Source organism: Triturus cristatus, chromosome 1_2 (assembly GCF_964204655.1).
Source record: "Triturus cristatus chromosome 1_2, aTriCri1.1, whole genome shotgun sequence".
Lineage (NCBI taxonomy): Eukaryota > Metazoa > Chordata > Amphibia > Caudata > Salamandridae > Triturus > Triturus cristatus.
This window is the reverse complement of record NC_140580.1, coordinates 944,034,090-944,050,637: the sequence shown is the minus strand read 5'-3', so window position 1 is coordinate 944,050,637 and position 16,548 is coordinate 944,034,090. Positions and strand designations below refer to the sequence as shown.

At 48.0% G+C, this 16,548-nt stretch overlaps 1 protein-coding gene across 4 annotated transcripts in view; it reads right to left on the bottom strand.

Annotated features, from left to right (window-relative positions):
* Nucleotides 1-216: 216 nt before the first annotated feature.
* MIIP (migration and invasion inhibitory protein) overlaps nt 217-16,548 on the bottom strand; it is an 82,660-nt gene continuing 66,328 nt past the window's right edge. For 3 of the 4 annotated variants that reach the window (XM_085609929.1, XM_085609930.1, XM_085609932.1), the window contains 3 exons: nt 3,541-3,637; nt 1,562-1,678; nt 217-1,174 (listed from right to left, as the gene is read on the bottom strand). In XM_085609929.1, coding sequence (XP_085466055.1) covers nt 1,043-1,174; nt 1,562-1,678; nt 3,541-3,637 — 346 coding nt within the window. In that variant the 3' untranslated portion in view covers nt 217-1,042. Of the gene's footprint in view, nt 1,175-1,561; nt 1,682-3,540; nt 3,638-16,548 lie in introns of those variants that run through there. The other variant, XM_085609934.1, reaches the window with a different exon arrangement.

Below are 16,548 nucleotides of genomic sequence, written 5' to 3'. Positions count from 1 at the left end.
TCTATGGGGTGGGCAGGGGGTTCCCATCACCAGTGTAACAAAGTACCAACCATACACGTGTATATAAATGAGTTTCTTGTTTTCCAACAAAGCAGATAAGGTGATACTTATGGCCCCACCATAGGTAGGAAGCTCTTGCTTCACATTCATTCGTCAATTGGCCCCTATACTGTCAGTGCACAATGAATAAACACAATTTACCTTCAAACTTGTGAATACTTCTAATTTCTTACATATTTTATTGTAAAAATACACACATAAATTAACCATCTGTTTCTTTAGATTAAAAATAAACTCACATAAAACCACCCACCACTCTCACCCCAACAGTAGAACAAGGTTTCAGATATTGGCTGCAAAGTGATTTACAGCAAAGCAGAGAAATGCAACCTCAATCATCTCCTCTGTCTAGAGTGGCCCCATCTGCTCAGCCACCAGCTACATTTCACACTGCCAGTTTCCTCATTTACCTTCATGACTCCCTGCCACGATGGTCCAAGACTCGAACTAGACTAAAAAGATAACTTGTCCCCTGGTGAAACTGAATCCAAGCACTCCAACTGCAATCCTAAACAATCCTGATGTGAACTGCTTTCTCAACTGCCCCTTTCCTTTACCATTCCTGAAAACACACAGACGATGCCTTGTATCGCGAATAGCCCGGACAAGTCACTGTCGATTTTTCCAAGTGATTGGTCAATTGTCAGTTTGACTGCATGAGGTGTATTATTACATTTGGCCCCTAATTTATCTCCCTCAGCTCCTAATGATGACTCCAGCTTAAAATATAATTCAAGGCTGCATAATTACAACAGTGAAGCTGCTAGAGGTAAACAGAGGACTACAATAGAGGGGGAGAACAGAACAGTAACACAGAGTGCCGTGTCCAGGTTATTAACATTGCTAATAATTCTTTGTGTCCAATCTGTATCCCAGGTTATGGTGCAATAGTTCAGATGCTACGGCTGTTACTGTTTCAGAGGTTACTACACTTCTGTTTACTTTATGAAGATTCAAGTTATCCACAGAAGTTTCAGTCAACTTAGGCCACTGCGGAATCCAACATAGGGAGAAGTCCAGACCTTGCTGCCCTGCTTAACTGGAAATATGCAGAACGGGACAAATTCAAAAGATGATCTGACTTGGAACTGCCGGATACCCGCGACACCAAGTCCTAGAAAGGGAAAAAAGACATCTTTAACTCCACGTAGTGTTGGGGAAAAAAAAGTCCCCCCCATCTCATGAACAGGACAACATGTCACCCTTGCTGCGCAGTACTGCACTCCTCAATATTTTGAAAAAAGAACATACGACAGGGTGTAGGTGAAATGATTCATTGTGTCGCATGTTTAGGTCATTGGTTCATGGACATTTTGAACATCCATCAACATGTCATTTCATGCCTTTCAGTTGCCCCTCTCTCTGGCAGACCACTGAAGAGACATTTTCGACTCTCATTCATTTTGCGGGTTAACCTACACTTGCAAGGTCATCTGAGAGAGCCCTCCCCAACTAGCCCAACATACAAGGTTCAACAAAAGAAGAAATGCCAGAAACTTACTGGGTTAGAGAAAGTAGTGTGATCCACAGCTTTGGGTTCCACTGAAGACCGCAGGTCCAGACCAGTGACCGCAAGCTCACTGGAAGGGACAGTGTTTTCCCAGCCAGCCAAGCAATGCTACTGACACAGCAGGGAGCAGGGGAAGGAGTATACAAGTTACAAATGAGAATGTTGACAAAAGTATAGTAAAAACTAAAGAAAAAACATGCTCACAGATCACACAATGCCACTGTTTCGCACCTGGAGAACACTCTGGGGACATTTTTTATACACCTTCCTTCCCTCAATCCATGCTGCCTGCCTGCTGCTAGATATCATGGGATTTACCGGGTTCCAACCCACATGGCTATAGGAGCAACAGTCACACCACCAAATCAGATGTAATCACTTTCCGGGTGTTTGGCTCCCAATTAATGGAAGTTCATGGATAAGAAGTTTGCGTGTAATCATTTTAATCAGAAATGTTACACAACAGTCACAGTGAGTGGTGCATAAGAACATGTACAAATGGCAGAAGCTGAGCAATTGGGAGGGAGGAGAAAGACAGTATGAGACATTGCATTTGATAGGTCGAAGACAATCCGAAGATCAAAATGCATCAAGTCAGTGCTGGGGTTTATGATGCTCGTGCCTACATGAGTTGGACCATCGCCTTAGCTTTGTTCATTCAGATGGGAAACAGGTAGCATTTTGGATTCCTTTCGAAGAGGGGCCATGGCCACCTGTCCTGAAACAACTAACACAAAGAATAACAGATACTTGGTCAACATGTATTTTCCACACCTTTACTGTACTCTTCCTTCCACATTTTCCTATTCATTCAGCCAGCATGAAATGCCACCCTGGGCTACTGGGAGAATTTCACACTTGCTGTAATAAATTGGGAACCGTCACACCGCGTGTGTGGCAATGGCGTTAAGCACCCTTGCACCAATGTTAATCCAGGTCACACAGCCTGTGTGACAATAACTAAGCACTCTTGCACCAATATTAATCCATGTCACACCACTTGTGCGACAGTGACTTTAAGCACTCTTGTACCAATGTTAATCCAGGTCACACCACTTGTGTAACAGTGACTTTAAGCACCCGTGCACCAATGTTAATCCATGTCACACCGCTTGTGCGACAGTGACTTTAAGCACTCTTGTACCAATGTTAAACCAGGTCACACCACTTGTGTAACAGTGACTTTAAGCACCCGTGCACCAATGTTAATCCATGTCACACAGCCTGTGTGACAATAACTAAGCACTCTTGCACCAATATTAATCCATGTCACACCGCTTGTGCGACAGTGACTTTAAGCACTCTTGTACCAATGTTAATCCAGGTCACACCACTTGTGTAACAGTGACTTTAAGCACCCGTGCACCAATGTTAATCCAGGTCACACAGCCTGTGTGACAATAACGAAGCACTCTTGCACCAATATTAATCCATGTCACACCGCTTGTGCGACAGTGACTTTAAGCACTCTTGTACCAATGTTAATCCAGGTCACACCACTTGTGTAACAGTGACTTTAAGCACCCGTGCACCAATGTTAATCCATGTCACACCGCTTGTGCGACAATAACTAATTACTCTTGCACCAATATTAATCCATGTCACACCGCTTGTGCGACAGTGACTTTAAGCACTCTTGTACCAATGTTAATCCAGGTCACACCACTTGTGTAACAGTGACTTTAAGCACCCGTGCACCAATGTTAATCCAGGTCACACAGCCTGTGTGACAATAACGAAGCACTCTTGCACCAATATTAATCCATGTCACACTGCTTGTGCGACAGTGACTTTAAGCACTCTTGTACCAATGTTAATCCAGGTCACACAGCCTGTGTGACAATAACTAAGCACTCTTGCACCAATATTAATCCATGTCACACCGCTTGTGCGACTGTGACTTTATGCACCCTTGTACCAATGTTAATCCCATTCTTTGTCTTCACACCTCAGAAAAAATGGTAACTTACAGAGGGAAGGGCCAGGCTGTCCGAGGGGTCGAAGCTTCTGCGACGATGAATCTTATATTTATGTGGGGGAAGCAGGGTCGACCTGGGAATGCTGACTCTGCAAAGAAACCAACAATAGTTCATTTTATTCTATTCACACCCATTTTACCTACCTGACTCAGGAAAGCAATACATTCCTGTGGTGGGAAAAGAAAATCACACACGGGGACTGTTACAAAGAGCAACATCTAAGTTAATGCGCCCTCTCTGCGGTTTAACAGAAGGCCCAGTACAAAAAGTGTTGAAAACTTTAATTGGCAAGGTTGGGGACAAAGCAACTGACCAAGTGAAAAGTCATCTAGGTAAGGTAAAGGAAGAATTCCCAGTTTTCATTGATAGCCCAATAAAAGAAATAGATGTGCAAAACCTGGGTGTATCAACCTCGAGTCGATGGCACCAAGTACAATGCGGTCTTTAAACAGGAGGATGCAACCCTTCTTGCTCCCTTCTCTTCGCTTCAGTTGGTCCCTCTACGCGCCACTCCAGTGCCCTTTCTATCCCAGCTAACTGCGGTCTGTGTTCGTAAAAATAAAAAGGCGGTATAGTAAACCCAACATGCCATTGTTTGGGTTGTTGATGGCAAGTTCTGATGAGAAGAGGAACCACCTAAATGAAACAGAAGCTGCATGCATGCCTGCTTATTCTGTGGTGGACTACTTTTCTTAACTACACTATATGCTTAAAGTGCAAACTACAGTTTCTGTCAACCGTTCAGCCTCTATTTTGCCTGGTAAGAGTGGTTGTTTAGGACATCTGAATTGCTTTAAAAGTACGCCAACAACAAATTGCCAGGACACGCTGGTATCATGGGGTGAAATATTTGTCTAGTGAAGGGATGCTTTGCTCACAAATATTTTTAATTCCATTCTTGATACTGTTAATTTTAAGCACCTTGCAACAGAGCCGTTTTTACCACATATTCTGGAAAGGAAATTTGGAGGCGGGATCCAACTTATTACCAGCCTTTCTCCCTTACCGATAACATAACTAAATATTTTTGGAAATTAGGAAGCTGCATACTTGGGTTAAAGCTAAGGATCGCAGGATGGATGTGAAATATGGGTTGTGCGATGTCTGGGGAATCTTCAAAGAATGAATGCTTATCTGCTGTGCTCCAAGTAGGTTTTTATGTGGCCGACTACTTATTGGACACATAGGAAGAGATTGGTTCAATCCTCTTATTATTATAGTTGGCCGGCATGGAAACTCTTAGCGGTCATTAGATGCTACAGACATGGCAAATGTATAGAGATCTTTGAATCTGTAAGTGAAGATAGGCAGGGATGCATCTTGGAAACAATTCACATTTAATGGATACATCAACTATGGATGCTGAATTAACAACTGCCTATAAAGATAGTCCCAAAGCAGGTGTTCTGCTCCTACATGAAGATAATGCAGGGCCTCTTTCTTTAGAACCGAGCCTTGTGCAACAACTGCAGACATCTTGCGCCTTATCACAAAGTGAGCACGGTAAGTGCTAACTTGAAACCAGTGTACTGCCACAGGTTTGTCTGACTGGTGCATTAAATAGTTGAAGTGATAGAGCAGTGCTACTTTACCATCTTAAACAGTGGTAAATGGCTGTCAGTCACTGGAACTTTCAAGGCAAGTGGTGGAAATATAACCGCATGTTAGCATATCAAAAATAAACATAACAGTACACAAAAACATACAGAAAGCAAGATAATTAAAACATACGGTTGTATGATAGAGGTACGCATGGCTAAACCGCGTGTGCCTCTACCACGCAGGCTAAACCACAAATGCATCTAACCACGCATTCCTTTACCACACATGCCTTTACCAAGTCATTTCATGGTAAAGGGGTATGCGTGGCTAAGGTCGCCACACTCCTTCCCCCGCCCTTAGCTGCAAACTCCCTACCTGCCCCCCCCCCACCCTAAGGTCCAAATACCCCGACCCCCTCCCAACCGCCACGCTGTCCCTAACCCTTAACAAAAACTACCCAACCCCCTCCAATTCCCCTGTGCTGTCCCTGAAACTAACCCAACCCCTTCCACTGCCCTTAGGCATAAAACCCAAACCCCTATTTTAAAAAACGACCCGAACCCCCACCCCTAAAAACTACCCCACCCTCCGCATTGCCCTAACAACTACCCATTACCCCTACTCATTCTCCCCCCCCTTACCAGAGGCCTAAAGAACAAGTTACTTACCTTCGCTAACACTTTTTCTGGTGGATACAGTATCTGCCTGTGGATTCCTCACCTTTTGTATTATCCCATTGCGCAGCATTCCATGGAAACCTTTCTCCTCAGCTCTCCCACGTCTACGAGGACTTCACAATGGAACGGCTCCTCACGCAACTCCACGTGACATCATCAGAGTCATAAGACCTCGTCGGCGTGCTGATGTCAGTTCCACCCTTTTTTTCCCGTGCGTGCGAGGCGAACGGGTGAACAGACAACATTTTCACAAGTATACAACACAGTTAAAACTGGAAATTCCTCATTTATAGACATTTCTAGAGCCAAGCATCACATGACTCCAACAATAAATCACACAAGATATACTTTGATTATTTTCTGGTATAAGCAGACAGGCAATGGGGAGGCGGGTGGGCGAGTGAGGAATCCACAGACAGATACTTTATCCACCAGAAAAAGAGTTACCGAAGGTAAGTAACTTGTTCTTCTGATGGATACATCAGCCTGTGGATTCCTAACCTTTTGAATAAAATCTTCAAGCAGTTCCACTCCCGGAGGAGGGTGCCTGCCTACACCATACCAAAAAATCCTGAAACACCGTCCCTCCTCACTTCCGAATCCAAGCAATAGTAGTTCGCAAAAGTGTGGAGGGAGGCCCAAGTTGCCACCTTGCATATGTCTACCACAGGGACACCTCTAGCTAAAGCCGAAGAAGACGACATGGCTCTGGTAAAATGAGCTTGAATACCTTCAGGAGGCTCCTTCTTGGCCAAGGTGTAGCAGATCTCGATACAGAGGATGATCCACCTGGACAGCATTCTTTTGTGGATAGCCTTGCCCTTCATCTTGCCAACCCTGAAGTCCTTGGTTCTGTCCAGGTAGAAGCCCTCTTGGGGTCCAGGCAATGAAGTCTCTCCTCCGTCCTCCTTAAAAGGGGGAGGGAAAGGGTAGAAAGTGGGTACGGTGATGGACTGCACTAGGTGGAAAGGAGTGACCACCTTAGGCAGGAAAGCAGCTCTCGTCCTAAGAACCATCTTACCCGCATGGAATGACGTAAAAGGAGGCTTGGAGCTAAGAGCCTGCAACTCACTCACCCTCCTAGCAGAAGTGATTGCAACCAAAAATACAGTTTTAAATGCTAGGAACATTAAGGGACAACTATGTAATGGTTAAAGGGTGAACCCATCAAGAAAGGGAGACAAATTCAAATCCCACCGAGTCACGATAAAAGGAATGTGAGGAAACCTATTTGTGAGACCCTTAATGAATCTCATAACTATGGGAGATTTAAACAACGAGGGTTGATCTGGTAAGCAGAGAAAAGCCGACAAGTAGCCCTTAACAGTATCTATGCACAACCCTGTGGTGCTAGGGAAAAGAGAAACTCAGAATATCAGACAAATAGGCCTGCAAAGGATCAATCTCTCTCCACACCATCTAAAAAAACTTGGCCCACCTACCAGAATAGACAGATTTGGTGGAGTGTCTCCTGGCCGATAAAATAACATCCACCACATCCAGTGGGAGAGCTCAGGTTACCCGTTCAATTTCCAAGCATGAAGGTGCAGACTCTGGAGGTGGGGGTGTAGAACCTGCCACTGCAAGAGGACATCTGCCCTGAGAGGGAGACAGAGTGGAGGATGCGATGAGAGGTAAAGGAGGTCAGTGTAACACATCCTTCACGGTCAATCCGCAGCGATCAATATGGCTTGGGCTTGGTCTTGGCAAATCTTTCTCAGAACCCAAGGAATCAAGGGTATGGGAGGAAACGCGTAAAGAAGCTGTGAGCCCCAATCTAACTGAAACACGTCCCCCAACACTCTCCGCATCGGATACTGGAGACTGCAGAACGACAAGCAGTGTGCATTCTTGTGAGTGGCAAACAGGTCCAACTGAGGAAACCCACACATCCTGAAAATGTGCAGGACCACTTCTGGATGGAGACACCACTCGTGATCGACCGAATACTGCCGACTGAGACTGTCCGCATGCACGTTCAGTTCTTTGGCCAGATGATTCGCGATTACGCAAATCTGATGGCCCTGAGCCAAGGACTAGAGTCGCAGAGCCTCTCTGCAAAGAAGATACGACCAAACTGGGAGGAGTAGGATGATGTACCAAATCGCGGAAGTGTTGTCAGTCAGTACCTAAATCGACAGACCGCGGAGGGAGGGAAGAAAGGCCTTGAGAGACAAACGTATCGCCCACAATTCCAGAAGATTTATATGAAACAATCTTTCCTCTGGAAACCGAAGGCCTTTGACCTTCACATCCCCCAGATGAGCTCCCCACCCAACCAATTTGAGGCATCTGTTATCACTGCGGCCACCGGAGAGGGAGGATGAAATGGCTTCCCCTGAGACAAGTTACCTGGAACACCCCACCATAACAGCTCTGCTGCAGTGTTTATGGAGATCCTGACCACCTCTTCGAGATCTCCGTTGTGTTGCAACCACTGCCTGCGGAGGCACCACTGGAGGGCCCTCATGTGCCAACGTGCATGTTTGACCAACAGTATTCAGGAAGCGCACAGACCGAGAAGGTGCAAGACCTTCAGGACTGGAACAGCTGCTCCATTCTGAAATCATAGCCGGATGTCTTGAATCCTCTGTAGAGGCGAGAAGGCATAACTTACAGTAGTGTCCAGTACTGCCCCTATGAACAGGTTGTGCTGAGGAGGAACCAGGTGAGATTTGGGTACATTTATCGAAAACCCCAAGCTGAACAACAGTTGTGTTGTTACATTCAAATGATGCAGCACCAACTCTGGCAACTTCGCTTTGAGCAGCCAGTTGTCCAGATAGGGAAACACAGGAATCCCTGACCATCTGAGATGTGCTGCCACCACTGCCATCACCTTTGTGAAGGCTTGAGGTGCGGAAGTAAGGCCAAACGGAAGGACCGCCAACTGTTTTACAGTGGGGTCTCAACACTAACAAAGATACTTACGATGCAACTTCAGGATGGGAATGTGAAAATACGCATCCTGCAAATCAATCGATACCATCCAGTCTTCCTTCTGCAGCACAAGAAGAACTTGAGCCAGGGTCAACATTTTGAATTTCTCCTGTTTGAGGTAAAAATTCTAAACCTTGATGTCTAGGTTTGGCCTCAAGCGACTGTCCTCTTTGGGAATCAGGAAGTACCGGGAGTAGCATGCTTGACCCCTTTCCTGCTCCCAAACCACCCCTATCGCACATTTTTGCAGTAATGATAGGACCTCCTGCTGGAGAAGGAGCTCTTCCGAGCATGAACCCTGACGAGGAGGGAAAGGAGGGAGAAACTCCTGGAAGGGTAGGGCGTACCCATTCTCCACGTTGTTCAACACCCAGAGATCTGTAGTAACAGACCTGCAATGTTGTAGAAAATGGGAACACATGTCCTACCATGGGACAAGCATGCTGTAGGAGCTAGAGCTGCTTCCCTGAAGCACCAGTTGGGGGGGGGGGGGGGGGGGGGGACTGAAGAGGAGGAGGAGGAGGAAACTTGCTGTCATGCTGCACCCCGCAGACGACCTCTGCCCTTTCCCCTGTAAGATCTGTACAAGGGATTTGCCTGCTATTGCTGCTGTCTGGTACGAAAGGACAAGTTCCTCCCAAAGCCACGAAACTTGCGATATTGTACAAAACCCCTGGGCTGAGATTGAAGTCCGAAAGACCTTGCTGTGGCTCTACTGTCTTTAAAGTGCTGCAACGCAGAGTCCGCTGTCACCCCAAAGAGGCGAGATCCATCAAATGGCAGATCTAACAAAGTGGCTTGGACACCAGGAGACAATCCTGTACCCCGCAACCAAGCATGCCTCCTGGTAGCCATAGACGATCCCATGGCCCTGGCAACCGAATCAGCAGTGTCCAGACCAGACTGTATGACATGGCGGGCTGCAGCTTGGGCATCCGTCAGTACCTCTGAGTAATGCCCTTGAACTTCCTGAGGCAGTTCTGGAAGCACCTCCCTGGCATAATGGGGTGGATGTAGCGACCCAAAAGGCATGTGGCATTTGTTGACTTGAGGGCCAAACTGCCTGAAGAGAACACCTTCGCAGATTGCTCCATGCATTTCGACTCCCTATCTGCAGGTGTAGATAGGAAGTAACCTGCAGACTGCCTCGAGGAGCACAAAGCTTGGACAACCAAGCTTTTCGGCTAAAGATGGGTGGACAGGAAAACAGGATCCCCGGAGCCACCTTGTACCACCATACCACAGTCCTAGACATCACTGGAGCAGACATAGGCTTCTGCCAAACATCAAGAATGGGCTCTGTCAAAGCCTCGTTAAAAGGTAGTAAAAGCTCTGAGATAGAGAAAGAACACCTCCGTCAGGATATTCAACTTTAATTCTGCTGTGGGAAAGGGGAATTCCAGCAGATCCGCTGACTTCCTGGTCACATGAACTGAAATGGGGTAACCTGGTGTTCCTCAGAACCTGGGTGTTTGCAAAATGTACTACAAATGGTTCTGTCGGGTGGTCAATTTCTTAGCATTAAATCATAAATATATAACATGAAACACACAAAAGCGAGTTTTTCAAAGAGTAGTACATTATAATTTATTTTTGTATACACGTTCATATTTGGGAAAACAATTACGTGACTCAGTGGTGAATAAGTGACAGAGTGGCAAAGTGAGTAAAATATATACAGTGTGAGCTTTTAAAAATTTATAAGATGTATGTATCAATTAACATCCGTCTCAATACAAATGTATCTCCAAAGGCCCTCATTTTAGGCCATTGACGCCTGTTCCGAGGGTGAAGGCTCGGAGAGAGGCACAGAGATTACCAGAAGAGGAAGCATACCAGGTAGAGCATGGAGAGGAAGGGGAGTTTGTGGATCCTGATCCGGATTTCGAAGGTTTGCAGCTCTCATCTCAGCTTGTTGCTTCTTGGCCTTGGCCATGAATAATTTGGCTTCCCTCTCCTTCAGCACTTTGGGATTCATGCGCCTGCACGAAGGGTACTCCTCGACATTGTGGTCTGGCGAAAGACACCATAAACTGTCTTCATGGGGGTCAGTGATAGACATCTGGCCACCACATCCCCTGCATGGCTTGAAATCCTGGATACTACAAAGTCATGACAATTTGCAACAAAGAAACTCCTAGAAATGGAGATCCTTGAGGAAAACTGTTAAGCGTCGACAGCACGGAAAAAAGGGCACGGACGTCAGCACACTGATGAGATGATCTTATGGCTCCAATGATGTTACACGGAGTCACATGCAGAGCCATTCTATTGTGACGTCCTCGTCGACGTAGGAGAGCGGAGAACAAACGTTTCAGTGGAATGCTGCGCATTGGGATAATTTAAAAGGTGAGGAATCCACAGGCAGATGTATCCATCAGAAAAACACCATAGCTTGTGCAGCCCCTCATGATGTTATCTTTGTAGCTGGTTTTGTGTTTCTGTGCCATCGACAAATTACAAGTTAGGAGCATGGCAAGTGGCACAATTTATGGCATGTGTTGTGTACGCTGATAACTACAACTGGCAAATTACAGTGGTTTTTTGCATTTGAGCCTGAACCATAACTCTCAATTAATTTATTTAGGAAATTTCTGTTTTTTTTATGCTGTACCTAATTGCCAACCCCCACTGTGCACAACCTTTGGCCCTTGTCCAACCTCTTGCAAATTTTCCACCCCTTCTGAGAATAGCCTTTGTCTGTGAACAGCAGGGGTTGGGAGCAGGACCTGGTCTGCGAACAGACTGTGCACCTGATCCGCTACAACCATACACTGCTCCGCTGCACACACTTTTTGGCCATGCCTGGCACAGGTTAGTTAGCACCCAACACATCATAAGCGTGCAACTCCCCCTGCCCCCCTGCACAGGGCAAAAGGCTTGTAACCAAGCACTGTGCCTGTTAGAACCGGCGGTCTCTAGTTGGCAGAGGTATACACTTCTGACAAATAGGGACCCACCAACTCTAGTCAGGGCAAGGGGATTACACACTCAAGATAACCCCTGCTACCCCCTTGGTAGCTTGGCAGAGCAGACAAGCTTATCTCAGAGGCAGTGTGTTAAGCATTTATGACCACATACAGTAATAAAGTGAATACACTACAAATGGACACAACACAGGAGTTATTATAAAAATAGTATTTTTATATAAGGCTTAGCACAAGACCAAATAACGACAAAAACATACCACAATCTTAATAAATACTCTTTGGAAGGAAAAATAATAGTTCAGGTAAAGTTTCTTCATAGGAAATAGTTTTTTAGCAACAAAAGTAAGTATTCTTCTTAAAACACAGTTCTTGGCAACAATGTAACCCCCACAGGAGTCACACAACGTCGAGTTTACGATATTCCCAAGGTTCGGCGTCGACTGCGAGGAGCACTACGTCGAGCCTGGAGTTGCAACAGAACCCACAAACACAGTACCTTTGGAAATGAAGAAAAAGATGATCCACGGCGTCGAGATGTCGGCGCCGAGGTCGGCGTCGATCGCGCCTCGGATTCGGGTCGATCCGCAGCGGCGTCGAGAGGTGTCGGGCCGGAGTAGCGCTCACGGCGTCGAGTCGATGCGATCAGCAGCGGCGTCGAGACGGGGTCGCTTAGAGCTGGAGCCGATACTCACTACTCAGCGGCGTCGATACCGGCGTCAAGACAGGGTCACTTGGAAATGGAGCCGATACTCACTACTCCTGGCGTCGCTACCGACGTCGATCGGGCCCGGCGTCGAAGGCTCGGAACACTGGAGCCGTTACTCACGATGTCGAGCTGGATTCGGCGGCGTCGGCGACGTCGAGACTGCAGATTTCCCCTGTGCACTGGAAATAACACTTTTCAGCAACCAGCAATTCAGCAGAGGGTGAAGTCCTTTGGTCCTGTGACTTCAACAGGAGGCTGGCACTCTTCCAGCCCTTGGAGATTTTCTAGCAAGCTTTGGAGAGTACACACCAAGTTCCTCTCTCCTTGTTCCTTGGCAAAAATAAAGAAGCAGCTTCAGGTTCCCCCCAGCAAACAGCACACTGGCAGAAGGGGGGGGCAAGTCCTTAGATCAGCAGGCTTCTTGTCCTTGGTAGAGGTTTCCTTGTCAGTAGTGATCTGAGTTCTTGGTTCAGGGGTCCTTCTCTTATACCCCTTTTCTGCTTTGTTCCCTTTGTCCAAGCAGGGAAATTCCCCCCATCCTGGGTTTGTTGTGGGTGTTGCCAGGCAGAGGCACCTGGCCTATTCACTGAGCAGGGCAGGGTCCTCAGCCGCCCAGCCGGAGGCGGAGCCAGTATTGTCACTGGCAGGAGCAGGGCTATCAGTCGCCCGGCAGGAGGTGGAACCAGCATTGTGTCAGGCAGGGCAGGCTATCAGGGACTACTCTTCCCCCACTCTAAGTGTAGATGCCTCATTCACCCCACACCGACTCATTCAGACCTCTGGAGCCACCCAGCCCCTGACACACACACACCAAACCAGCAGAGACCGGTGGATAGTTGGACAAGAAAATAGCCACTTTCTAAAAGGGCTATTTTCAAACACAGAACTTAAAAACCATCCATCCTAAAGGGTGTGTTATTAAATTCTGAGTTCAGGTATACTAAACTCGGCCTGCTACCATGCTCCCCGAGTCAGATAGATTATAATGGAGTTAATAATCAGTCTGCCCAGTCTGGCCTATTGGAGGCAGGTAGCCCTTCAATAGTGAAAAACGAAAATGGCTGTAATTCACTATTAGGTCATGCCACACACATCAGGGCATGACCTACCTTTTACCCACAATGCACCCAGCCCTAGGGCCTACCATAGAGGTGTCTGAAATGTGGCAAAGTGAAGGTTTTAGAGACTGGCAAGTAGGTTTCCTTGCCAAGTTGACATGGCAGTCAGGGACTGCACACAGGCTCTGCGATGGCAGGCCTGAGACACATTTTACACGCTGCTTCTGTGGGTGGCACAACCAGTGCTGCAAGCCCACCAGCAGCAGTTAACTTACATGCCCTTGGCACACGCGGTGCACTAGACTAGGGTCTGAACAGTAAGTCAACCACCAATCATGGTAACACCAATCAATGCATCAATTTAACATAGGGAGCACTTGCACTGTGGCACTGATCAGCAGTGGCACAGTGCCCAAAGCAATATTCCAGCAAAAAAATCGTAAGCAGAGGAGGCAAACGGAAAAAAATGGAGGAGAGACTCATGCCAATGATGCCAGGTCTAACACGTGTCCCCTCCAGCTGAAATGTGGGGAGAACTACCCTTCACCCAGGGAGTCCTCATCACTAAGGCGGAAAAATCTGGACAGACCATCAGCATTGGCGTGATCTGTACCAGGGCGGTGTTCCACCGTAAAGTCCATCCCCTGTAGGGAAATGGACCACCTCAACAGCTTTGGGTTTTCACCCCTAATCTGCATTAACCACCTGAGGGGCCTGTGGTCTGTCTGAACCCGGAAGCGAGTCCCAAACAGGTAGGGTCTTAGCTTCTTCAGCGCCCAGACCACAGCAAATGCCTCACGCTCTATCGCACTCCACCTTTGTTCCCTGGGAAGTAACCTCCGGCTGATGAAGGCTACAGGTAAGTCTCGGCCCTCCTCATTCATCTGTGCTAGAACAGCCCCCACACCATGCTCTGAAGCGTCTGTCTGGACAATGAACTCTTTTGTAAAATTGGGTGCCTGGAGGACCGGTGCTGTACACATTGCAGTTTTCAGGGCGTCAAAGGCTTTCTGACAGGCGTCAGTCCAGATCACAAGTCTCGGCTGCTTCCTGGAAGTCAGCGAGGTCAAGGGGTGCACAATGTTCCCATACCCCTTGACAAACCTCCTGTAGTAACCCGTGAGACCCAAGAAGGCTCTCACCTGAGTCTGGATTTTGGGCGGTTCCCAAGCCAGGATGGTATCTATCTTGGGTTGCAGGGGGGCCACCTTGCCGCTCCCTACTTGGTGCCAAGTACACCACTGAACCCTGCCCAATCTGGCACTTACTGGCCATGATTGTGAGGCCTGCTCTGTGCAGGGCCAACAACACTCCCTGGAGGTGGCGCAAGTGTTCCTCCCAGCTGGCGCTGAACACTGCTATGTCGTCCAGGTAGGTGGCGCTGAAATCCTCCAGTCCAGCCAATACCTGGTTGACCAACCTCTGGAATGTGGCAGGGGCATTCTTCATCCCAAAGGGCATAACCCGGAACTGGTAGTGCCCATTTGGTGTGGAGAATGCAGACCTCTCTTTTGCCCCATCGGTCAGGGCGATCTGCCAGTACCCAGACGTTAGATCAAACGTACTAAGGTACCGGGCAGCCCCTAACCGATCTATGAGCTCATCAGCTCTGGGGATGGGGTGCGCGTCAGTCTTGGTGAACGCATGGAGTCCTCGGTAATCCACACAGAACCGAAGTTCTGGTGAAGCACCAGGCGCTGCAGCCTTTGGGACCAAGACCACCGGGCTGGCCCAAGGACTGCTGGAGGACTCAACCACCCCTAAGGCAAACATCTTGGAGACCTCCTCCTTGATGTATGCTCTGACTTTGTCAGTCACCCTGTAGGCCTTGTGCCTCACAGGAGTGCTGTCCCCGGTGTCCACATCGTGGACACACCACTGAGTGACACCAGGGATTAAGGAGAACAGATCAGAGAATTGTCCCAGCAGATGGCGACAATCTTGCTGCTGCTCAAGGGTCAGTGTGTCAGCGAGGACAACACCATCCACTGACCCATCTTGCTCTTTTGCACACAGGAGGTCAGGAAGAGGCTCACTCTCCTCCTCCATTCCAGCATCTGTGGCTAGGAGCATGCCCACTTCGGACCTTTCTAAGTGGGGCTTTAACCGGTTGACATGCAGGACCCGCAAGGGGTTCCTGGGAGACTTCAAGTCCACCAAGTAGGTGACATCGCTCTTTTTCTCCACAACCTCAAATGGTCCAGTCCACCTGTCCTTGAGCGCACAAGGTTCTACAGAGGCCATGACCCAAACTTTCTGACCAGGTTGAAGCTCAACCAGAGTGGCATTCTGGTCGTACCACCGCTTCATCTCTTCCTGGCTGGCCTCCAGATTTGCCTGAGCAAGATCTCTGAAGCGCCGAGTCTGGTTCCTAAAGGCCAGCATGTAACTGTATACATCCTGGGGAGGTTTCCTGGGAGATTGCTCCCAGCCTTCTTTGACCAGACTCAAAGGCCCTCTTACCGGGTGTCCATACAAGAGCTCAAAGGGGCTGAACCCAAGAGACTTTTGTGGCACCTCACGGTAAGCAAACAGCAGGCATGGCAAGAGGACGTCCCATTTACGCCTCATTGGTTCTTCAATACCCATAATCATGCCTTTTAGGGTCCGGTTGAATCTCTCAACCAGCCCATTACCTTGAGGGTGGTAAGGAGTGGTAAACTTGTAGGTTACCCCACACTCCTTCCACAGAGACTTCATATCCTTCCACAGAGACTTCATATAATTAGAAATGAAGTTGGTGCCCCGGTCTGACACCACCTCTCTGGGGAACTCCATGCGGGAGAAAACACCCATCAGTGCCCGTCCCACCACGGGGGACGTCACTGTGCGGAGAGGGATGGCTTCCGGGTACCGGGTGGCATGGTCCACCAAGACCAGGATAAACCTGTTGCCCATGGCTGTCTTGGGGTCCAGTGGCCCCACAATGTCAATCCCCACTCGCTCAAAGGGGGTACTGACTACGGGAAAAGGTTGGAGGGGAGCCTTCTGCTTCCGCCCACTTTTCCCACTTGCCTGGCAAGTTTGGCAGGTCCTACAATGGATGTCTGAATCCTTTCTCATCTGGGGCCAATAAAAATGGGTGACAAGCCTGTCATAGGTCTTGTCCTGCCCCAGATGTCCAGCTAACGGAACGTCATGAGCCA